This window comes from Coccinella septempunctata, chromosome 3, assembly GCF_907165205.1.
Source record: "Coccinella septempunctata chromosome 3, icCocSept1.1, whole genome shotgun sequence".
Classification (NCBI taxonomy): Eukaryota; Metazoa; Arthropoda; class Insecta; order Coleoptera; family Coccinellidae; genus Coccinella; species Coccinella septempunctata.
Genome location: NC_058191.1, coordinates 5,700,188 through 5,725,734, shown reverse-complemented (window position 1 = coordinate 5,725,734; position 25,547 = coordinate 5,700,188). Strand labels below are relative to the sequence as shown.

Sequence of the window (25,547 nt, the reverse complement as noted above, 5' to 3'; positions counted from 1 at the left end):
AGGCGTTTAACAGTGTATGGCGAAAGGGGTTACTCTAAAAATTCAAAGGACTCGATGTACACCCACATATCTAATAAAAAGCATAAAGAAATTCCTCACTGCCAGAATGTTAAGGGTAACAATAAGGAACGGCATATCTCAAACTGCCATGACATGCCTGCTTCTGTCGGTGACTGCCAACAATACGTTCTCCAGTTGGCTGACGATACAGCCTAACACAAGTAATGCAATACAAGGGCTAACAGATGCTACACTTTAATGGCTGAAAAAGTGGAAGCTACGATTGTAGACCGAATTAATAATATTGAATCACAAAATTACGACTGCTTCACCAAACATCAAAATCTACCAACACAGCATCCAGGCTAAAGCTAAAATATTTAGGATTTCAATATTTCAAACAGAAGAAAAACTGAATTTCAAATACCAAAAAAGTGTAATTACCAGAGCTGAATTTTTCCGCAGCTTTACCTACAAAGACAAGAGAATCAACAGATGGACTGCTGCCACTATTTATAAAAGTATATGCAGACCACTTATCGATTATAGGCACAATCTATACTTGGGCTGTAGAAGACCAAGCATTAGACAACTTGAAATAGCGGAAAAAACAGTACGGATGAAAATAACCAAAATTCGCCATCCCAATAATCCTTTACACAATCCTCCAAACTGACTGCTATATAGGGTGTCTGTAGACAAATACGAAGGACTTAAGGATATGATTCCACTGAGTCATAAAACTATACATAATATGAAGCACTAAGTAGATGTTACTCACACAATTTTTTTAGATCTCATAACTTTATTATTAGGGGTTGAAAATAACAACAAGTATTTTAGCGGGAGGTTGTAATTCTATGGAACACTTATACGATGAAATGGAATGACCCAGTGATTAGAACTGCTTGTAAGTTTTTATTTATTCCGAGAAAAGTATCGACTGCATCGAAATTTTGCAAGAGACTTTTTTTCTCCAGAATGTAATGGGAATCCATAAGGGAATTTTATTTTTCGAAAATCTATCCCACGAAAACAATTTTTGAAGGAAAATCATAAGGGGTTGTTATATTGAACCCCAAATAATGAAGTTATTAGATCCAAAAAAATTGTGTGAGTTATATCTACTTAGTGCTCCATATTATGTATAGTTTTATGACTCAGTGTTTCTTAGAACCCGCAAAAAAAAATTAAAAACTGTGAACTCGCCATCGCCTTCCAAAGGCTTTATCTTGGAAGGGAGGTCGATTTCGAAAAAAATTTATAGGAACTCTCCCTGCTTATTTCAATCGAGGAATCATCTCCCTAAGTCCTTCGCATTTGTTTACAAACATCCTGTATAAACTACTTAAAATTGAGCCTATAGAAAATAGAATGGGGAAACTTTCCATGAAATTCGCCCAAAGACCCCACAACTGGGAAATCATTCAACCAGCATTCCAAAGAAAACCAGCATTCCAAGTATAGAGCAAAATACACTCTAAAAACCATCAGAGAACATCTTGAGGAGTTCAGAGACAGTCCTGCCCATTGAGTGATCATGCAAGATGCCGATCGATGACCACCAGTTCAAAATGAAGAACTAATTGACTCACCACTATAATATATTGAGTTTTTTTCTGTCCAAATGTTGAATATACAGACCATTATTCTCCAAATATTGTTTAATCTCACATTTCAGAATTATAAACTTACCTGGCTCTAGGACTAAATACTGTCGATGGCCATTTGGCTTTTGGTCAATAAATTGCGTTTATTATTATTACTTTGTTCAAAACGTAGTGAGAGTTTGCTATTTATTTCTGAATTTAGATTGAACAGAAAACAACTGTCAAACGATATATTACTCGTCCTATTGCGCCATTTGAAATTTCCATGGTCTATTCAGAAAGGTTTGACAACAAAAATAAAACATGATTATGAAAAGTCTCCCTTTCAAATTAATCGACGTGTTTTGAAATTTGCCGAAACTCATCAAACGAAGGATTGAGATGGAATGTTATTCACCTGGAGAGATTGGTAGTAGAATTAAATACCACGGAGCAAGAATACTGAAAGTTTCCAAGCATGTTTCTTCTTATTCTTCCCCGAGGTGCAGTTAGATTTGTTCTCTAAATCCGGAGATATACTCACAGTTCCCTGAACCGCGGGCTGGTTCACAATATACATACAAATTAAATGTTTACGGATTGTGAAATTCGAATGGGCCATAACGATGTTGATCCCAGAAGAACCGTTCGGTAGCTTGCAGTTGCACTTGGGACTGGAAATATTTCTGGATCTAGGACGGTGGAATGGAAATAAATTCAGTTTCACAAAGCTCGGAAGTGGAATCGGAATACGGATCCGTTTCGATTTGTTTTCAATCGATTATTCTTTTATTAGCATTCAAAATATCATTTCTGGATCAAATCACGATATTTGGAGGTCCATGTTGAATAGTACTTTTTCATTCTATTGACAAATTTTACAAAGGGCTTCACGAACATTGCTTGGCCATTCACTAACGCCCGGGCTTTAATGCTAGCATTTAATACTAGTTTATCTTTTCGATAATTTTAATAATTCGTAATTTCAGTTTCGGAGGAGGGTTTACGAAGATAAACTATCGTAAAAAATTCCATTTAGGTTGAATTGTTTATACAGGGCAATGCTTTCGAAAACTGATCAAAAATTTAACGGAGAACTAGAGGAGATTGGGGATGGGATGATTTAGTATAAGATGTATAGTCGACTAGCAGTCAGAAACTAACGGTACGTGATTGATTTGATTCGTATTATTTAACTAAGTTCAATCCTTACAATATTTGAATGAGCGATTATATATACTCCATTTACATTTGTTTTAGCAGTCGGTTTGCCATGAAATAATTTTCTAAATTTTTTGTGACTAGAACGGAGTAAGGTTGGCACTCATGAAATGTCGTTAATGTCATAACGCCGTTGCCACAACTAATATCAATTTTTATTACGAAAATGCTGAAAGTGATTGAAAAAAGAGACAGGGTTTCAGAATTCAGGTCCGCTCATTCAAATAGCTATATCCTGATATTCTAAAATCCACAATACGTCAGACCTTAGCGAACTTATTCAATGTAAAAGAATGTTTCATCTGAATCTAAACGACTTATATTTCAGCTGAATATTTCCACAAGATTGTGAATGAAAAGGATGACAAATTCATTTGGGAGACCCAAAAAAGTGGTGGCATTTGAGAATTTTATGTTTGAGTATATTCTTGCGAAAAGTTTACTACAGAATTTTCGATGAATGTCATCGTAGAATAAGTTCCCGAAAATTGGTTTTTCTATAATATTTTTCATTTGACTTTTCCTATACATTGTAAATGTCTCAAGGTAATAAGAAATACCTAATTATTATTTTATCAATGTATCAAAATGAACAGCCACAAATACGCGCCAGTTATCCTGTTGATCTTTTATTCATGTGAAATTTTTGTTCAAAGGTGAAGTTCATCTTGACTTAAAACTTCCTTCAATTCCTCTTACTTACATTGATGCAAGATGATTTTTGTTGGAGAATTTAACATTAACTCTCCTCAAGCTAGTGCATATTATGATATTATACTGATCTCCTGCATTTTCCAAGCAAATAACTGGATTTGGTATGCCTTCAATCAGTTTGTATAAACTTCAATTATGTTCGTCACATATTTTCCGAAGCGATTCGACATTGTGATAAAATACGTAATAACAGAAACTTTTACGTTGAACGGGCAATATAGCGTTGATTTAAAACACAAAAATGATTTGACAAGCGTCATAACCCCACATTTTCTTGTTATACAGACTGAAATGTGTCTAATTTCCATGGCCAACCGAGTGCTAAAATAAAAGTGAATGGAGTTGATTATATTCGTTGCAGGCACATTTCATATAGTTTTCTCAATAAAAGTTTTCCATTCTTTTTCATTTCTTTTCATTTTCGGCGTAGTATTGTGGTTATAGTGAGTGATAGTTTGGTGTTGGTATTCTACCTGATATATGGTGTACGTAATAATACGCGAATATTTCCCGTCACTAGACGGTTTAAGGAATCTGCGAAGGAAGCTTTCAATTTGAATTCATAGCCACATCCTATGTGATTCAATTTTCTTTCTAAGCTCAGAGCGGGAATATTGGACCACTGATTATGTCTCCCAAACATAGCATGGGTCATGTCTCCCGCACTCCCTTTTAGTCTATTCAACAGATGTTTTCTTGCAACTTTAACAACTATTATTAAAAAGGCTCATAGTTTGTAAAACCATATTAATGGAAGCAATAAAACTAAATAACCTCACGAACCTAAAGAACTTTCCAGACAGTTAACAAACAAAAATTATTGAATTTCTTACTTCCTAACAACAAAATCATGTTCAACCCTCTCACTCCCGACCTGTTCTGATGGCAGCCGCTACTAGGTGTGCCTTGTTACGAGTCGCAAGCTATTTACGATACCGGTAGCACGAAATTTGAATTGGAATTTTTGAGATGGTTCAAGTCTCCTACCTGAGCAAGTCTCCCGAACTCCTCCTACATTCGAAAAATCTGTTGGATTGAAAAATTCAGTAATATCATATTCGAATTGCTCATAAAAAGTAATTATTGAATGTAACATTATTACGAGTTGAGACGAGCCAGTAATTCAGGAATATTGAAAATGTGGCAGTTTCTCAATTTTCATTCGTAACACGAGATCTAAAAATAAAAGGCCGATTCTGTTTTCACTGTTTTCAGATTTGGATGATTCAAGAAAAAAAAAGAATGTGTCATCCTTTTTTTTTCTGGCTGTTATAGTTGTCAAGATACTCTCAGTAGATAACGAGTTTTTCTCATCCTGTACAGTGCATCCCATTTTGGGTAAGACAGCCAGATTTCTCTCTTGTTATTTAGGGTAGAGCCTCGCGGTTTTCATGTTGCTGTCCTACTTTTTTGGCCTAATCAGATTTTGCTGTTTCCGTTTATGAGGTGATATGGGGTGATTTTGAAAATTGATACTTTTCGGACCCCTTCTTCATGTCCGAAGCTATTAGAAATAATGCTGAGATAGAAATTATGTCTGAAACAAAATTCTGCGTAGAATCCAGTGGCGTAGTAAATTTTTTTTTCGGGGTATGGTTTTGAAGATTACGACACAAACCTATAATTTTTTTCAATAGAAAAACCTTTTTGAGAACTGCCGTGATTTTGTTATTTTTTTCCTTCAAAATTATGCATAATTGCATATTGCAATACGATGTTCAGAAATGCTAAAACATCACATAATGATGATTTTGTGTTGGTGGTCCATGGATTTCCCATATATATAAAAGAAGAATCAATTGGATAGTTTTCATTTGTGATTTTTGTTTCTAGCATAGTAAGTTAACAAAGATAATACATCCATCACTAAAACGAAAAACAAAACTTATGTACCTACCTAATAGCAACAAATAAAAAATACGTTAATTCATAATACAAATTAGATACAGAATAAATACCCAATCAAATATTTATCATTGATAAAAATTCTCAACATTGCATAATATCTTACTAATTAAACTTCTCAAATTGCTGTCCATTTTCCCTAATATATAATCGACAAACCTTCTCAATGCCTGAGTGCATTTAATAATATAAAAGGGCGGTTTTTTAAATCCAGTTCTTCGGGACTGTTGTGTCTCAAACACAATAATAATTCATAGCGATGACAGCTAGATCAGATTTGTTTTTTCTCTCCAATGCCTACTTATATAATAAATAAAAACAATGCCCGAAAAAAATCGAAGGTACGCCACTGGATTCTACGCGGAATTCTGTAGTTTTTAGCTCAGAATTATTTCTAATAATTTGGGGTTAGTCAAATTCAAATTCCTAACAGCATTTATTTAGCATGGTGACCGGTTTCGCATTAGTGTAACCAATGCATCCTCAGACCGAATCTGCACACTACAAGAAAATACAAACAGTTCTAAAAATCAAAAGGACAAAAAACAATGCAACCCACCGCTATGCTATTCTCAACAGGGTCGTCAATTCTAAAATGAGATACATAACATTCAAACTTGATTACAATTGCATCAAATTAACAAGTAAACTTCAATAAAAATCACAAAAACAATCTGAAACCAACATCATGAAACAACCAGATATAGGTTAAGAGCATAGAGCACAAATCAAATCTTTCATAAACCACAAAAATTCAACAATAGTCTCCACTTGCTAAGACTAATGAAGAAAAAATATATACGCATACACATTTTTTTTAAATAGCTTTCATCACATACATCTCAACAAAGTCCACTTGAGAATTCAAAACTAAAGATGGATATAATCTCCTATGTTTTATAATTTCAAATTTCTCCAAATAATCTACTAACAAGCAGTTAGTGCCTGTGTGTAATATTTTGAAACGTGTTTCTGGTACAAAATGATGACCCTCCTTAAATAGGTGCCGAATTGGGAATCGTCATAATGAGGACCCAGCCTCAAAATTCTCAAATGTTCCTTGATTCTTTGATTGAACGTCCTATTAGTCCTTCCAATATACATTGCACCGCACGTGTCACAAGTGAGTTTATAAAAACCACTTTTCTCCAATGGGGGAACTGGATCTTTATTATTGAAGAATAAATTCCTTAGATTGTTTGTTGGTCTGAAGGCTATCTTTATAGTACTGTCTTTCTCCAAAAACCTCGCAACCCTACTCGACAAAGTTCCAACGTAGCTTAAAGGGAAATATCTTTTATCTTTAATTCTAGGTTGACTCATAGGAAAGTGACACCTCAATAATCACCTGTGCAATTTTTTATTCAACATTCTATCAATGATAATGATATGATCGTCAAAATTGTTTTTTCTTGCTATGTGTTTTATTATTCCAATTTCTTTATTAAAATTGTCATCATTTTGCTAAATAAATGCTGTTAGGAATTTGAATTTGACTAACCCCAAATATCTGACTTTCCTATTTGGACTAGTATTCAGTATTTCTAATAACTCCGTAGATAAAGGAGGGGTCCGAACAGTATCAATCTCTTAAATCGCCCTGTATCTCATGAACGGAAACAGATTGCCTAGGCCAACTTGAGTTTTGCTAAAAAGTTAGTGAAAACCCCAAGGCTCTATCTTAAATAACAAGCGAGAAACCCGGCTGTCTCATCCAAAATGGGATGGACTGTCAGTGTTTTGTTTTTGAATATATTTGGACATTGGATGATCAGAACGAATTCCCTAGATACGACTTGGGTATAACAGCTTCAATAAATCATTTCTCCTAAATGTACGCAGAACAAAATTTTAATCAATCCCTTTTCAATTGGGGCAGATGTCGGCATTCAACTTACGACAGAAAGAAATCGGCGATCGATAACGGATTAATCGGAAAATGGGAGGAAAATTACTGGAAAACATGAAATAAACCAGAGAGAATCCTTTCGATCTCGCAGCCAATTTCCAAAGCGAATAAAATCCGTATAAGAATCGACATGCACATCGGCTATTAAAGGAATATAATCGATGCTCCGAAACGTTACGGCCGTCATCTTCACTGAAAATAGGGGAGAAAATTAGGGTTATTATCGTTCAATCGGGCTGTTAAAATATTTGTGCAGGCCTTATCTTATCGTCGGTCGTAATGAATGAATTGTTTCGAATCTATTCGGAAAAACGGATTACTTTTCAATCAAATTCGCTGAAGATTAAGCAGTGTTCGCGAAGGTCGGAAGGGGTGGGCGGGGTTCTAGCGGAAATTTATGGTGGCCCCGATTTTTCGCGGGGATTGAAATCTCAAATGAATTGGCACGGAGCTAACGCTGTTTGTTTTCGGGTCTCATTTTATTATATTCGCGGATTCGCGAATTACTGTTTCTTTCCTCCCTTCATCTTTCGCCGCTGAGAGTGGAATTATATCGACCGCAGCTGTGGATACCGACGGATGAGTCAAGAAAACAGGCGTTCATACAAACTCATTGTCATATGTATAAAAATCAGAGAAAACAGGGTAGAATAGATCTGACACTTATCTTCTACGGTGAAAAATATACAGTGGCACTAAACTCAGCAGTGGGATTCTGTGACATGTAGAATTCCACATGTCACTTTCTTTAGTCGATGGTCGATCTATGATCTATGTTTTGAAGCGATAATCGCCTGCTTAGGCATTTTTTACTATCTGAACTAAAAACATAAGTTGAATCCTAGTGAATTTTGTGTTGTATTATTGTCAGATTGATATTTGGCGCACAATATTTCAATTTGACTCTGATCAGGTGCAGTTGTTAATATTAATCGTAATGTTTCCTATTATCCCAGTCAATGTACAAATACCTGAGAACGAAGAAAGATCGGAAGATTTAAAGCTCTTAAATATGACGAGACATTCAATGCGTCAAGCCAGTGATAACTTTCCCATCAAGTTAAAAAAATTTATTCAACTCTTTAGATTGAATGAAGCTAATATGGTTCAATATGTATTGGTGAACGAAATTTCACCCCGTATGGAAAACTACAGAAACCCAGTTGCATTTATGCCACTCTAAAATTTTTGATGTACTTAAATTTTTGAAATTGGAAGCTGGAAGATAACAAAGTGTGAAAAAATTTGATATTTCAATACCTGAGTTAAGTGCTTCGAGAGCAGTAAAATAAATCACCATGAAAATGTTACAAGTTATCGAAGTAATTTGATTCAAACTTGCTCCACTCAATACCTTTTGAACATTGATAAATAATATAAAATATAGTTCTTATATTTTATATTATTTATCAATGTAAACCTGAATGTGAATATTTATTTGTAGAGTCCAACTGATGAATATTGAAATTTTTTTCAAATAAAATTTGCACATAAAATAGAATACTGAGAATTGGAGCAACAATATCAAGAGAAGCAATACATCGATTTTGGGATTTTTGACATAGCGACAAGCGATACGTCTGCAGCTATTGCCTCGTTTCCATGTCGTTCGTCGCCCAAATGCGACAATGACTGTGCACAGAATACCAGTCGTATTTGAGCGATATATGGAATTCTACACGTCACAGGTCACTGGTTTTACAATAGAAGGTTAAACTTTGGTTAGGGAAATTTACGGTTTAAACGTTTTAAAATCACAAAAAATGTGTTAAACTATCAATAAACTTAACCAATACCTGAAGTATGGGTAAACGGTAAACCTGAACATTGAATTTTTTTTCTATGAATTTTATTCAAAATATATCTTCTTCTTCTTTCACGTGCGCCTCCCCACCGGGCCGAACTAAGGCCTAGTGGCCCATTGTTCATCCGCTTGTAGTTGGAGAGACTCAAACACAGATACATGCTTACAAAAACGTCACAGAGTCGACACAAAGGAGTCCCTCTCATCATAGAAATCATGGGTGTCGTGTTTTCTAGGTGTGTCATCCTTAACTCTTCAAGGTTGCTGCAGATTAACAGAAACCGTTTTCATCAGTGCTCGTGCACCATCAGAACAGGGAACAGCCAGTCAGTCCCATTCTATTTGTGTTGAACAAATGGCCAGTCATTGCTCAAGTCGCTAGACTCAGCTGTTTTCTCTCAACAGCCACGAGTTTTTTGACCTCACAGAAAAATTTCCTTTCTAGACATCTACTGAAGAAGGCAGCGCCGGTACTGGACCAACGAAAGCTAAGCGAGCCCCCCGCTTTGCAAGTATGTCTGCCTTCTCGTTTCCTAGAAGTCCCGCATGCGCCGGACACCAGATAACTTTCACAATGTTTCCAGAGCCCAACTCTCATAGAACCGAAATTATCTGTCAAGAAAAGATCTTTTCTTGACAGATAATTTCGGTTATAATTTTAAACATATGCCTGAAGATGGCCCTAATTTTGTAAGAGCCGAAACATATGTAGCAATTTTCAATAAAGAATTTGGAGCAGACACGAAAATTTCGTCTTTTTCATTATCTATCAAACTCCAATGAACAGGATGGATAACAGATTTGTTAAATATAGATGTGTTTAGCGGAGTAATCTCTGCGTATATGTGCAGGCCAGAACAGCATATATAGTTTCAGCCTGCACTATGGAACAATCCTTTCCTAGGGGAACGAACAGATTGAAACGCGGTCTCACAATTCCCACTCCAGTCCCTGTGGGCATCATAGAGGCATCGGTGAACCAAGTGGGCCCTTCAGACAGAAGAATCCTGTTTGGTGTAGACCATAGGTCTCTATCCCTGTAGGCTTCGGCGAAGTAGAAGCTGGTACTCGCTCGTTCCCCTCTATGGAGAAGGGATGCGTTGGCATCCTTCACCATCTTGAGAGCCCCCACTTCCCCCGGAACAGTCCTGTATTGCGCTGTTTTTCCTGTTTTCAAACTCTAATAGTTGTCTTTATAGCCACCTCTGTTACTACGAGGTATAAAGTAGGTTAACCCAGCAGAAACTCCATAACTGCTGCATGGAAGGATCTCAGAGCGCCTGTTATGGTTAATCATGCGTTCCTCTGATATCTAATAATAATGGCGCGGCTACAGTTGCAGTTCTTCCTCATGGAATTCCACCACACCAGAGAATCGTAAGGCCTCACTACTACAGTGCACAACGAGTGCATAATGTGTGGTTTGAAACCACATCCCTTACCAAATACTCTCCGAGTATACCAAACAATTACATTAGCCTTACTCAATGAGTTTGATCCACTGTTGTTCATAGTCCATTGTCACACCGAGATATCGGACTGGCTCTGATAGAGTGATCCTATACAAGCTAGCAAGCTTGATGTTGCGGGGCACCCTCCTTCTAGTGAAAAGAACCATTTTCGTTTTACTAGGATTAACCGAGAGATCATTCCTTAAGCACCATCGTTCAATCATTCTGCCTCAGATCGAAGATGACACTGATTCCCTTACCTCTGATCAGTAGGACAAGCTCATCTGCATAGGCCACAACAACGAACCCAGCCCTTGTCAGCTCGACCAGGAGCCCATTCATGACAAGATTCCACATTAGAGTTGATAGAACACCAGCCTGAGGGCATCCCATTGCTAAATGCACCCTCTATAACCAGGAATGTAGCCAGTGTCCATTATTTGTGATGTAGTCCATCCTCGATACAGTTAAAAACCGAGTGAAAAGCAGAATCTACAGATTTGCCTATTTGGTGAGTATGCTGACAGGAGTGGCAATAGGTATGCCTGCAACGCACCATCACTAATTTATATTTCGACCAACATCTCCAGAGTGTTGATTAGAAACGAAGAGAGGCTTATTGGACTAATGTCGTCCACTCTCAGTAAGTCTGGCATCGCTCAGCTCAGGTGTCCACCACTTCGTCGACCCTTCGGTCTATAAAACTGGGGCCTGCAACTACTGAGATAGGCTGAGATAATGGACTCCAGCAGCTTGTCAGCAGCAGCTTTAATTCTCTCGTGGTCTTTGGTATAAGGTTCTGGGCCAGGTTGTCAGAAAGGTCTGTCAAGAAATTGGACCAATCTGTTTTTTCTTGATCTTTAAATATATCATAATCGCTGTTTGAAGTATACTTTTCAATGTTATAATAAATATTGGAGTTGACACTGTTTTATTGATTCAAAAATCGTTATGAGTTAGCTGGTACATCAAAACTAAGGAACGACTATTATATCGCTTCGTTGTAGGCCTGATATAATAGTCGTTGATGTACCAGAATAACATCAACAAATCTGGCTGACAAGTTGATACAGATTTGATATGTCATCCTGGATAATACCCATTAGAAATATGAGATTCCCATGAATTTTTCAACATCCAGTGGGGGACACTAGTTATTATAACATCGGTAAGGAAACGGTGATGAAATCACTGTAGTATGTGATAATGTTTGGTTTGTGTTGAGTGTACTGTCTGCTGTTGTTTACTTCTGTGAAATTTACTCATAACGTTGACCCATCTTGTTTATTCATTGAATGAATTTCGGCCCTGAGGAAGTTAGAAAACTGTTTGAGTCACCAAAAGTCCTATCAACCCTATTAACCTATATACATAACAGATAATCCTTTTTTTCTTAAAAAAAAAACAATCGGAAATGAAAAACCTATTGTTGCTTTAGTCTGAAATCTTCTTTTTCGTTATCTTACAGGTTCTGGATCTTGACCAAAACGAGCTGAAGTTTCTATCAGAACGTGCTTTCTCTGGACTGAATAGCTTGGAGGAATTAATCCTCAGCAACAACTACCTTACGACACTACCACACGGACTATTCGCTGATAATACAAGGATAAAATACCTCAACTTGAGGAATAATGACCTGAAAACATTGTCGTACAACACTCTCAGTCCTGTGCTCAATAACATCATCAAACATTCTAGCGGCGATTTAATTATAACAGGTGAGTAATTTGAAATATATTATCATAGACAAAATATTCAGCGAATGTGCCACATGATGTGCTTTCCAAAGGAAGGACTTTTTTTATGCATTGAAGAGTTCTTGATGAGGAAAACCTATCGTCAACTTCATGAAATTCAGCACTTATAAGTATTTCACGATGCTGATGAAATCTAAAATATTTTCAAGGCATGAGCACCTCCGGTTTTTCCGGAAATGACGTCAACTTCCGTTTTTCAAATGAGAACACCATTTTTTTATTGCAGAAATAGATTCCTTAGAAAATTTCAAGTTATTTTGATGTAACATTTTTCAGTTTTGGTTGGAAAGTTCTCTCTGAGCGGGAAAATTCGAAAAAAAAATCGAAAATAGAGCTCCGCTGAAACAAGAATAACTTCGAGGTTTTTGGATGGAAAATTTTCATTTTTGGGATTTTTCAAGATGTAAGATTGATGTATCCACTTCAAAAATCGACATCGCGATTCATGATACAGGGGGTGAAAAAATCGCTTTCAAAGTTAGGGATGACAAAATCGTGAAAATCAATTTTTTAAAATTAGAACCCCATTTTTTTATGGCAGATATTGAATCAACGTTAAAAAATAATGTGAGTATATGCATCACACCCTTGCCCTAAAGTGGATATTTTCTGAGTTATTCACAAAAAACTGTTTTTCGTCTTGAATTTTCAGCTATTTCTTTTCCCTTCACGCCAAAAAGATGAAATTTTCAGGAACTGTTACTTAAACCATGTTTAAGATTTTACTACCCTAATATGCAAGAGAAAAAAGTTACAGGTTGTTCCTAAATAGATGGCGAATTTTGATTCGAATTTGTATCGGAAACCTCTTTTTTTCAACTAATCGGCCATCGGTTTTCTCTCCAGTGATAAATAAATAATTCCTTATGAACCATATGCAAAAACTTACCATGTTTTACATTCTTTTTTTTAATGATAGATATCATTAATTACATCTGCCAAATTCCTCTTTATTCAGTAGCATTTTGTGTTTACTATTAATTTGGTGATAATTCGTATTAAGTTATAAAATCGATCACCATGCCTAATTTTACCAATGAAGATTATTTAAATCTCATTCTACTTCATGGGGAATGTAATAAAGTTGTAGATAGAACGATTCGACTGTTTATTGAGAGGTTTCCTGACCGACCCAGACCATTAACAGAACCATGACAAACTTGAGAAATGTCGGATCTTTCGTTAAGAAAACTATACACAGAGAAAAAAGTGTAGTAGAAGATGAGTTCCTGAAAATTTCATCTTTTTGGCGTGAAGGGAAAAGAAATAGCTGAAAATTCAAGACGAAAAACAGTTTTTTGTGAATGACTCAGAAAATATCCACTTTAGGGCAAGGGTGTGATGCATACACTCACATTATTTTTTAACGTAGATTCGATATCTGCCATAAAAAAATGGGGTTCTAATTTGAAAAAATTCATTTTTCACGATTTTGTCATCCCTAACTTTGAAAGCGATTTTTTCACCCCCTGTATCATGAATCGCGATTTCGATTTTTAAAGTGGATACATCAATCTTACATCTTGAAAAATCTCAAAAATGAAAATTTTCCATCCAAAAACCTCGAAGTTATTCTTGTTTCAGCGGAGCTCTATTTTCGATTTTTTTTTCGAATTTTCCCGCTCAGAGAGAATTTTCCAACCAAAACTGAAAAATGTTACATCAAAATAACTCGAAATTTTCTAAGAAATCTATTTCTGCAATAAAAAAATGGTGTTCTAGTTTGAGAAACGGAAGTTGACGTCATTTCCGGAAAAACCGGAGGTGCTCATGTCTTGAAAATATTTTAGATTTCATCAGCATCGTGAAATACTTATAAGTGCTGAATTTCATGAAAACACGTTCAGTAGTTTCCCGTATAAATATGGGTGAGGTTCCTCGTGAAAGACCCTGTATAGATTGCAATCGAATATATTTCGATGCAATGAACGCTATCCATCAATAATAATTTGTCGAATATAATTAACCTGTGGAAAACAACATGAGAACTGAAAGTTGTGCCAGACGAATTGAATTTTCTTGAATGTGCAAAATTTAAAATGATGGATATGTGTTTGTCGCAGCAATTCATAGATCTTTCAACGCGTTATTCCTAGGACAGGAACACTCAAAATAACAGCATTCAGAGGAAGAAGAAGAAGAAAAATAAAAAGTTATGGCCTGTCTGGTTTCTTCCAAGAGAAAAAGTATCGTTATAAATATTATACAATAATTCTTAGGCATCGGTCCTTTCATTAATCAGAAAGCCTAAAACGAGATTTCACAAATTAATTGTTTAAAACTAAGTTATAAAATCCAACATTCAGTATCAATATTATCACGTCATCGTACATGCATTGCATGTTTTCAAATGAAAAAAACAAAGATTATAGAGTAGAAAGATATGAAACGCTCTCATATCTCTAGTACTAAAAACCGACTACATTTTGGCCTGAGTTTGCCAAAGTTGACAATGAGATGGCGCTGAAAACCTACTGTCAATACAGAAATACTGCTATATGTTGACGGTGTTATTTCTGTGCAATATATTGCAAATGCAATACATAAATATGATCCAATTGGCGGATCCAACTATCTATGAGGGCGCTACTACTTGTAAACAAACATGGCGCTAAATGAGTAATAATTGTGACAGCAACTTTACCGTGAATTTTCTTCGATTTTTGTGCTATGAGAATACGGTGAATTCCTCATTCGAACTGTTAAGAGGAGCAATTATTTCGAGGTCAAGAACTAGCCGAGTGTTTGTATTAGATTGGGTCACTTCGATTACTTGCTCGCTATTTACATTTATCAATGGACCGTCATGTGCTCGATTACTGGACGATATTGTGGCTCATTTTGAGGCTGTACCTTTCAGGTTCAACAACAAGTGCGGACCATCAAGTGTAGCGGACGATGTCTTGAGAATAATGCACTGAATTTTCGTCATGAATAAACTCAATTTCCCGAAACGTCATATCGATAATAGAAGCGATGTACCCGATTCTCCAATTTCCTTCTATTATACATCATATATCACATCAGATATTGACGTTGTCGGTCAGATTCACACGACTTCGTGATGAAGCTTTAATCATGTTCGCGTAGAAAACAGAATTCCAAACCTCTGCCCATAAATACACCTCTTAGGTCCAATAATTTCACTGAACGATGATAACTCCGCTGAACTTAAACTCTGAATAAAATTCAAACAAACTTGTCCTAACATTGATATCTGTTTTTTCTATGAAGTGAAATGAGGAGGATAAAGAACACACAAAACACAGAGACGCTCAATTTTAATTTAAATTGAAATGCGTCATCGATATAAATCGGCGAGTTACTTTCCTTAACGCCAGTTACGTCTGATTTCGGTTTATAACCTTGATCAAATTGGCCTTAGTCTGAATATAATCATTTATTGCTTAACCTATCAATGCGTTTCAAGTATTAGTCTATTATACGCTCATACGAAGTGGTACAAAATTATAATCATCCTATTTTGTTTTTGTATAAATTTTCTACTAAAAAAAAATTTTTTGAGTAATGAAAATCATAACAAAAACCTCTAAAATTTTCTGCTTTGATCTGGCAATTTTTATATTTATTAAAATCCTCAATATTATTTACCTCACTATTATTATTATTGTTTATAATTTTTCCAATTGACATATGTGATTTGAATGAGGAGATCTGGAAATAGTTGACCTCTTTCGTTGATGACACAAATGTTATTGTGGAAGGATCCGAGTTTGATGATATTAAGGCTGAAGCATTGTCAGTATTTAGTGAAATAAAATTGTGGTTTACTAAAAATAAATTGGTGTTGAATGAAAGCAGGACATCCACGGTTATTTTTAGTACTAGCAGATCAAAAAAAAAACAAAAGAAAGTACTTTGAATCTGGATGGTTGTGAGGTGAAAGTTAAGGAATGTGTGAAGTTTCTGGGGGTGTACCTGGATGGTTTTCTTGGGTGGAATCATCAAATAGATCACCTTGCAGGAAAGCTTTTTTGTGTGGGATTTGGTATCAGAACTCTTTCAGGATATTTGAGTGTTAAAAATTTAAAGATAGTATATTTTGCTAATTCTGAGTCCTTGATTCGATACGGTGTTATTTTTTGGGGATCGAGCAGTCAGGTGGAAAGACTGTTTATCATACAGAAAAGTTTGGTGAGGTATATTTTCTCGATAAGTTACCTTCAAACATGTAGGGGAGTTTTTAGGAAGAATAAATTACTCACTGTATTCGGGATATATATTGTTGAATGTTTAGTTTTCTTTTTCAAAAATAGAGATATGTTCTCTGTTCATACAAGGAGGAATGATTACCCTCTCAGATCATTGAGTTTTCATTACCCAATACCTAAATTGTCATCATCTGAAAGGCATCCTTCACATGCATGTATCAAGTTTTATAATAGATTACCTGATAGCATAAAGATTTTAAATAATATAAGAATTTTTAAGATAAAAGTAAGAGAACTTGTTATTGAATTGGAGCCATATTCTTTGTATGATTATTTGTGCTAAATGTTGTTGCTTGACACCATTTCTTTTATGTTCGCTTACATACTATGAAATAAAGATATCTATCTATCTACCTATCTATTATTTTGCTCGGGCTCTACGAACATATGAGCAATAACAGCTCTACATCGTACAACGCATCGGAGTGATTTTATACCTTATGCCGCGCCGTCCTTGTATGTGATTTTTTAATTTTCACTCTCTCCCTGCCACCTCGTCAGCGTATTACTTAATCTTGTTTTTTTTCCCATCCGTATGCAGTTGACTTCTTTGATACCCATGATGTTCACTCCAAACATCGTTTCTCCTATCCACTGCAATTATCTGATTCTTAATTCATTATGTTCCTTTTTTTATAGGGCATTTTCTTGTAACAAACTATTAATGAAGTTGGTCGCTACTTTCAAAGGATAATTAATAGAATCAATTTACATAGTATGAATATAGAATTCATTATTCTAAACTTGAATGTGTAAGGCCTCAATTTGATTTTTTTTAGTACCAATTTGAATATGGCATTTCGATAAGTCTCAATTTGGAGTTCGAAAGATATAGAAGTGAAAATATCCAATGCACGAAACTTAATGATGTGCCCGAAATATTCAAAATCAAAGGACAGGATGTTGAAGCAAATTGGCTACTTACAATAATATTAGTAATAAATTTATCTTTATAATTATCGCACAACAAAGCAATGAAGAAAGAAAAATGAAAGCAAAGTGATGAAAAAAAAAATAATTCCTCACAGTTCACATAATAGATTATTTTTTACAACTATCAAAGTAATCGCCTATATCATAAAGCTCCATTTCTAACAAGAATATAAAAACATGCTGTTTGATTTTTTTTTAATGGGTATTGACTGATCTAATTACCGATGGAGCATTATACAGTTTCATGCACACGAATTCAACACTATTGTTGCTAAGGAAAAGCCTGACAGATGGAGAAAGGTATGGTTGAGTATGTCTAGTACAATTTTGACTTTTATACAGGGTGTCCGCGCCATGGAAAAGCGGTCGATTACTCCAATTCTATTAACTTTACAAAAAAGAATTTCACATAAAACTTTCCTCTTTTTGAGTAGAGCATCTCCTAAAATTATTGAGAACTAGGTATACAAATTGTTTCGTTTCTTCTGCACAGATATCAACTTCGTTTTTTTAAATGAAACACCCTGTATATTTTCACATTTTTGAATTCCTTGTTAAATTTGAATATGAGTTTGATAACACAACTATATCTGAATTCCCAACGGTTTTCCAGAAATTTGACTTTTTATTAATATTTTGACAGTTCGAGGTACTCACATAAAGAACTATAGCTCCGTCCCTATTCCATGTAATTTGGACTGTGTCTGGTCAATAAATAATAAACTAAAATTGTAGCTTGTAATAATCATATTATATACAGGGTCCAGGAAAACATAGATCCATATCCATTATCAAAACAGAAGTTCATCAAAATCTTAATTTTTTTAAATGGCAACCCATTTTTTTTTTCTGTTCATTATTTGAACAATTTTTGTTGGCTTTCAGTTGTTTTGAATAATGAACAGAAAAAAATTCGGGTTTCCATTTGAAAAAATTAAGATTTTGATGAATTTCCTTTTTGATAATGGATCTACGTTTTCTTGGAACCTGTATATAATAAGATTATTTAGAGAAAAAAAAAACTAGTGTTTCATTTATGGACTAGACACAGTCCAAATTTGAATCAATTACATAGAAAAAGGACAGAACTATAGTCCTTTATGAAGTACCTCAAACTGTCAAAATATTAATAAAAAGTCAAATTTCTCGAAAATCGTTGAGAATTCAGACATAGTTGTGTTATTAAACTTATATTCAAATTTAACAAAGAATTCAAAAATGTGAAAATATATAGAGTGTTCCATTCAAAATAACGAAGTTGATAGCTGTGCAGAAGAAACGAAATACTTTATATATTTCTAAATAATTTTAGGAGAAGCTATACTGAAAAAGAGGAAAGTTTTATTTGAAACTCTTTTTTGTAAAGTTAATACAATTAGAGTAATCGACCGCTGCCCCATGGCGCGGACACCCTGTATTGACTAAAATAGTCACTATTTTTTCGAATAAAAATTGACACTTGTACACATAGGTATTATGCAGTTACTGTTAGGATTCCGTTTTCCCTGAACTTTCCACGACACGATTCCTTATAATTCATCCTCAGCATGCCACGAAGAACCAGTTGAGTTATGAAAACTCTCTACGTTGGAGCTTGCACCCCAGAAGACAATTGCATATAATAATATAGACTGAAATAAGTCTACTTTCAGTATGTTCAGTCCCAAATGCATTCCGAGGGCACGTAGAGAGAAAGCAGCTGTTGTTAGTTTCTTGTTGAGGTTTCGGATGTGGCTAGCTCATTTCATGTTTTGTCTAGGTGGACTCCTGAGAATTTTGTAGATGTTGTAATTCCTGAAACAGTATCCCTCAGAAGAGAAATCTGTGGGTCGTCTTGATCGATCCGAGCAGAAAGAAACATATTCGGTTTTATTAGCATTTAGTAAAGCCTGTTACTATTACACCACTGACTAACCGTTAATAAGGCATCTGTGGAGGTCATTCGAAGCTGTGTTATGCAAGGAGAGTCTATGATAATGCTCGTTTCGTTTGCGTATAGAAGTGGCTGCAGACTTTTCTCGTCAAGTGCTTCAGGAAGATCGTTTATAAACATCACAAACAGAATAGGCCCCAAGATACTTCCCTGCGGTACTCCTGGAATGATTTTCTCCTCAGTGGAAGCATAGCTGGCTCCATTCACCGTTACCTCGACTCTGTGCTTGCGATTTGTTAGGTTACTTGAACACAATTGCATATTCCTCCAAACAGAAAGAAAAAGATAACAGATCATTTCAGTTTTCCGGTATATGTAGAAAACGGTTCGTGATATTTCTAATTCGAAAACATCGTTTACTTTCTGGTATAGGTGGAAAAGGTAAACATTTACAAGGATTAAACTTCCAAATTAGCCGAGGTTTCGGAAATTATATTTCTATCCTCATGGTACTGACAATGAGTAACAAACTCAGAAAAATCTTTTCCTACACAATAAAAGCAAGACAGAGTATAATTTATATAGGAAACAAGCAAGTGCTTAAAAAATGATTCAAAAACTACAAAAACTTACTAAAATTACACAAAACAATTATGCTAAAATATCTAAAGCAGGACAAAGTATAAACTTAAAAGAAACAAACATGTGCTTGAAAAAAAATGATTCAAAAACTACAAAAAATTTCCAAAAATGAAAAACCAATGAAGACAAAAAATATTTTACCGTCATCCCTATACCAGTATTGATGTAAGGTCACCAGTTTCCAGATTCATCATCGTTTCATTGTCCACTAACATAGGCAACTTTTTTCTGATTCAACCAATTACGTATCATTTGCCGTTTTCGAGATGCTAATAGACATCAAAAATACGGACTATGTACCTATATCTACTCAAACAAATCTCCATTATTATAATTAGATCCTGGTGTTCTTATTCCACTCCACTGCTAATATCAACTATGCCTCTTCCAAATATATCTCATTATATTCCTAACTGAATTTATTATCTTCAAGCGTCAGTTCAGTTGATTGAGTTCCGAATATGCCCAATGAAGAAGAAAATTAGAGGGAACACATCCTCAGGCAGACCATTCAAATTTAGTCGTATGAAAAATTTGAACTGCAACCCTCTCCCTAGGGAATTCCTCCTGATTAATTCGCCCCTAGACCATATGCCTTACTCTCCCTATGCATTCCGATTTCAGTATTATCATAAGACAAAGTTATTGATCCGTATGATGACCTCTTATCGGTAGCAATCATAAATTAATTCATCGGTTATGTTGTGTTGTACTAGCTTATGCCTGCAGCTCTCCACTAACCAAATGAAATTTAGTTTCCCGAAAACATACACTAAAGGAATGACATTATTATTGAAACTTTTATGAAGGTGGAATGATCGATGATAACTATTAAACACATACCTACGTTTAAAAAAATATAACTGTTCTATATTTGTGCTCTGAATGCTATACGAGTATTTAGGTTACAAACCAAGGAACACTGGATATATTTCTGCTATATAGCTGCTCTATAATGTGGTAACCTGGGAGTGCGGGGCCCCACTATCAAAGAAAAAAGTGGCTTCTTCTATTTACTGCAATCACATACTCGTATAGCTTGCACGGTTTTCACCCACCAACTGTTTTAGTTGGGGAGCCAGGAAATGGAAATGAGGAATTTATTCTATTGTGCCGGATTACTATAAGGGGAGATATCTTGTACGCTGTAAAGTACCTGTGCCAAAAATTAGACCCGTAGGGGCAATTGTCTAGAACAGCCTGTCAGAATAGTAAAAAAATATCATTGTACATACTCGAGCGTGTCAGATTAAGATATATATGGTTAATTATATGTTAATCTGACAATTTAAGCGTGACGAAAATGTGTGGGTGGGCGTCAAACGGCAAAAAAACCGTCTTTTGTACATTCTTTTGATTCCAAACTTTTCTATAAGTGTCACATTAGACGTATAGAGAGCGTGCAGCAAAAGTTCTTGAGGTATTTGTCTTACAAGAATGCAGTTGAAATTTTAAATTATGATTATGGAGATGTTCAAGGTGTGTTTAATTTGGTCAGCTTAGAAGTCCGCAAAAAGATAAATGACATGTGTCTGCTATACAAGATACTGAACAACATTCTTTCGGTTCCCTCCATGCTCCGGACTGTGTCCTTCAGGGTCCCGGAGAGAAGATTAAGGTCAAAGGAGATGTTTGCTATACCATTCCGTCGTCTGAATGTGACTCAGAACTCTCCCATCTGTAGAGTTCAGTCAGTGTTCAATGCCGAATTCAGCGATCTGGATTGGTTTTCGGTTTCTCTAGCTCAGTTCAGGAGGTGCTTGAGGGTGAGATTCACCTCTTGAGACAAAAGTTAATTTGGTATACCTATGTCCACTCATGTTGTGGTTAATTGGGGATTTAATTTAATTTGTTACTCTATTTTTAATTTTGTTTTAAATATTATGGTTAATATATACATGATTGTGTGCAATTAATATTAGGCTCTGTAGATGTATGATTAAGTTAAAATTTCAATATGTGAGTACTGTGTTGGGTTGAAATACCTGTTAGTATTCCTGTGATCAATAAAATAAAAAATAAAAAATTCTCGAGCGCGGTGGCTTTTTTCTTATATTGAATAATCATTCAAGATTAACGAAAAAAATATAATCTGACAGTTTCAGAAAGCCGAAATAATACATTTTGGCCATAAGGGTCACAAAAATCAGTTTTTTTTTAATTATCCCCTTTCCTGGGCTTCAAATTGTTTTCGCATTCATTATTAAAGTTCTAGGGCATAACATTTTCTACAAATGTTGTGCGAAGCAATTTTTTCTACGTTTGAACGTTTTAGAGGTATATGGCGATGAATATATATTATACTGGGCTTCTACATTGACCATGGCCATTTGCATGTGTGGCTTAGCTCCCCGCCTTTATAACCCTTTAGCTCAAGAACGGTTAAGGGTATGTAAAAGTGCTTCAGACAAAAATTGTATAGAATTTTACTATCTACGACTTTCATAATTAATACAGAAACGATCAGAGGTACAGGAAGGGAGATATTTAAAAAAATGCATTATCTTCAAACTGTCCGACCAAGAAACCCCCCCTGATTATTGTCAGATTAATTGGTCAACACGTCTGCATCACCGAGTTTAACCATCTGTATGAAAATCAGACACGCTTGAGTATGTACAAGTGAAGTTTTTTTATGCATTTTCAAGGTACCACTGTGACCTTGCGACACGTCCGGATTGTCAGTCCCTTGAGAAATATGTATCTTCCTTTGGATCCAATGAGCATATACTTTAAAAATCTGACACGCATCTTTGAGAACCTGCAGACGCTTTCCCCACCGCTGAAAGTGCGTACATCATAGAACCTTTTTTTTTTCTTTCTACCTCATCTAATCTTCAAAATCCACTAAATCTCCACGACGCACGAGTAAAGGTCAGTTCATATTATCCGTCCGGCTCGGTTCAGTTCAGTTCAGCCAAAATATCTTTCAATGTGTTTTATATGGACTAATTCATACTATCCGTCTCCGACCCTTCAGCACCTATCGGCACGCTTACGACCGTCCGACGGTATTCTTCCAGAGAATATTGTGCGGATGGACTGAAGGGCGTGGTTGGACTGAATGAGACTGAACGTATAGTATGAATAAGCTACCGGCACCGCTCAGTTCAGCTCAGTCAATCGAGGGTTTTCCTTTGTTGTGAAAGCTTCTTTGAACTTTTCTTTTGTATTAATTGCGAAATTTTTCACAGTATACAGGATGATTCATAACTATTGGGAGATAGGCTAAGTGCAGATTGTTTGGACCAAAATATGGCGATAGGACCAATTATACCTCAGTAAAATATTGCCGTGTAAAAAAGATAAAGGCGTTAAAGTTGATTTTTTTTTTCGTTTTTTGCTAATAATTTTAGTGTATATTTTTTCATCCGTTTTTAAGAAGAACACAATTGAACAGTTCAGAGCATCGGAAGGGGATTTGAAGTAATGACTTATTTATTTTATTTATTTATTTCGACGATAAAGCATAATTAAAAACAATGTAACATAAAAAAAATAAACTTAAATTAAATGTTCTACGTGTCCTCCCCCTACTTCTATGCCTTTTCTTATTCTTTCAATAAAGGACTTTCGAACTTTTAAGAAAATATTATTCTCTCGCCTTATGAAAAATTCAACTTTAACGCCCTCTATCTTTTTCCACAGCAATATTTTATTGAGGTATATTTGGTCCTATCGTCATATTTTGGTCCAAACAATCTGCCCTTAGCCTATGTCCCAATATGAATCACCCTGTATAATCGAAATGATTTCCTGTTCATTCTGAAGTAGGCATGATGTGTGGACCAATTTTTTTTATAATGTCCAATATTCACCTTCAACTTTCCTCTTTTCAAATATTGGTTAGACACCCAATCTTTTTACCGACTTTTTGTTTCTCTTCATCTTGGTCTAACAATAATGCAAAAGCACATCATTCATTCAGGCATAATTGCAGCAATTTTATTTTCAGCAGAAGGGTTTACGTCCTATGTAAGAGAAACAACGAAAATAATAATACTGATAATTTAACAATATTTTTTAGGGTCCTTCTTGTACTGTTTTGATCAAAATGATAGGCTTCACGTGTCAAGTGCTGGTCGATTCGAATGCAACCGAAGATTCACGACACACGAAGCGGAAGGTGACTGAGACGATCGTGACTGATAATATGAACGCAACCTCCGTCAACGGCTAATGATCCTTCCGCCGGCCTGAACTGAGCGGAACGTATAATATGAATCGACCTTAAATCCCGATTTAGCATCGTCGACTCCTTAACAACTAGAGCACATCTCATGTGACCACCTAATGTCATACTATATAGACTGCTTCCTGTGGTCGGTATCGCGTTATTTCTTCGATATGGGACTATTTATGAAATCAAGTAGTAAGAAGTGACCTCTAAAAATTAAAACAATTTGTTCCTGAGAAGGACGGGCTGTGAGCCTATTGAATTGGGATTCCAGAGAACTAATAAAAATAGTAGATATAGTTTCTAGATTTAATTGCATTCAATAAAATAGGGTGGAAATCAGAAGACAAACAGGTCTGTTTTAAACATGTTCCTTGTTCGGGCCAAACTTTGAAACTTTTTCTGATAGAATGGTTGTGTCACCATGTCCATGCATCTGAATGAAACAAATCTGAAGCTCATATGAAGGTTAGTCAGTACAACCTCGTGAAATTCTAAGTGAATCTACAGAATCAAAAAATGGCACTTACAGTTCGCTACCCGAAAATTTCTTTATACCCCATTTTAATACTGAAGCTGAAGGCTCATCACGAAAGAGTTAATTAGCCAAATCTAATTCTAAACAGAAAAGTTTAATTGTTTAATTTCAGATTTTTATCCTCACTAGTTTGCAATCTATGCAGTCTACCCGAGCAATGAACCAACCGAGATGTTATCCGGTTAAATTCATCTTTAGAAGGGAGAGAATTTATCTATCAATTCAGAAATATCTTTGAGAGAAATCTTGAGTTCGCCTATATTCTCTACATCAACCATAGCAACAACATTTACTATTTCTCTCTACTGAATCAGTCACCTCTTTACCCAAACGGATAGTAACCTCGGAAGTCAGCTCATGAGCCTTCAAATGGTTGTGATTTATAGACATATCGACATAGTTATAAGCTTCCAAGTCTCACTTTCAGATAATACTTGTACAATATAAGAAAACGGAGAATGAGAAATGAATGAGCTTTCCAAGAACAAATAAAGTGAGAAAAGCAATGAAAGAAGAAGTCAGAAACCACAGAGCCAGAAATTCTAATTTCGAAAAACTGCTACCGCTAGTTCACACTACCATTGACAAGCTGAAGCATAAGGAAAATCGGGCCACACGTTGGTTGCCAATTTGTGTGAGGTGTATAGTACGATTGAATGAGCCGTCTAGCAAGAGGGGATGATACCACCTTACCTTTTATTTAGATAGGTCCTTCTACTCTGGCCAATGATCAATTAGAATTTGTACCTTCATGAACAATTAAATAGATGCTGTGATTTTCAAGCGATCTACATTTCTGGGT

At 35.5% G+C, this 25,547-nt stretch overlaps 1 protein-coding gene across 3 annotated transcripts in view; it reads left to right on the top strand.

The window, feature by feature from the left end:
- Positions 1-25,547, top strand: part of LOC123308917 (connectin) — a 373,496-nt gene that overhangs the window by 246,053 nt on the left and 101,896 nt on the right. For all 3 annotated transcript variants that reach the window (XM_044891725.1, XM_044891726.1, XM_044891724.1), the window contains one exon: positions 12,062-12,311. In XM_044891725.1, the coding sequence (XP_044747660.1) occupies positions 12,062-12,311 (250 nt within the window). The remainder of the gene's footprint in view (positions 1-12,061; positions 12,312-25,547) is intronic.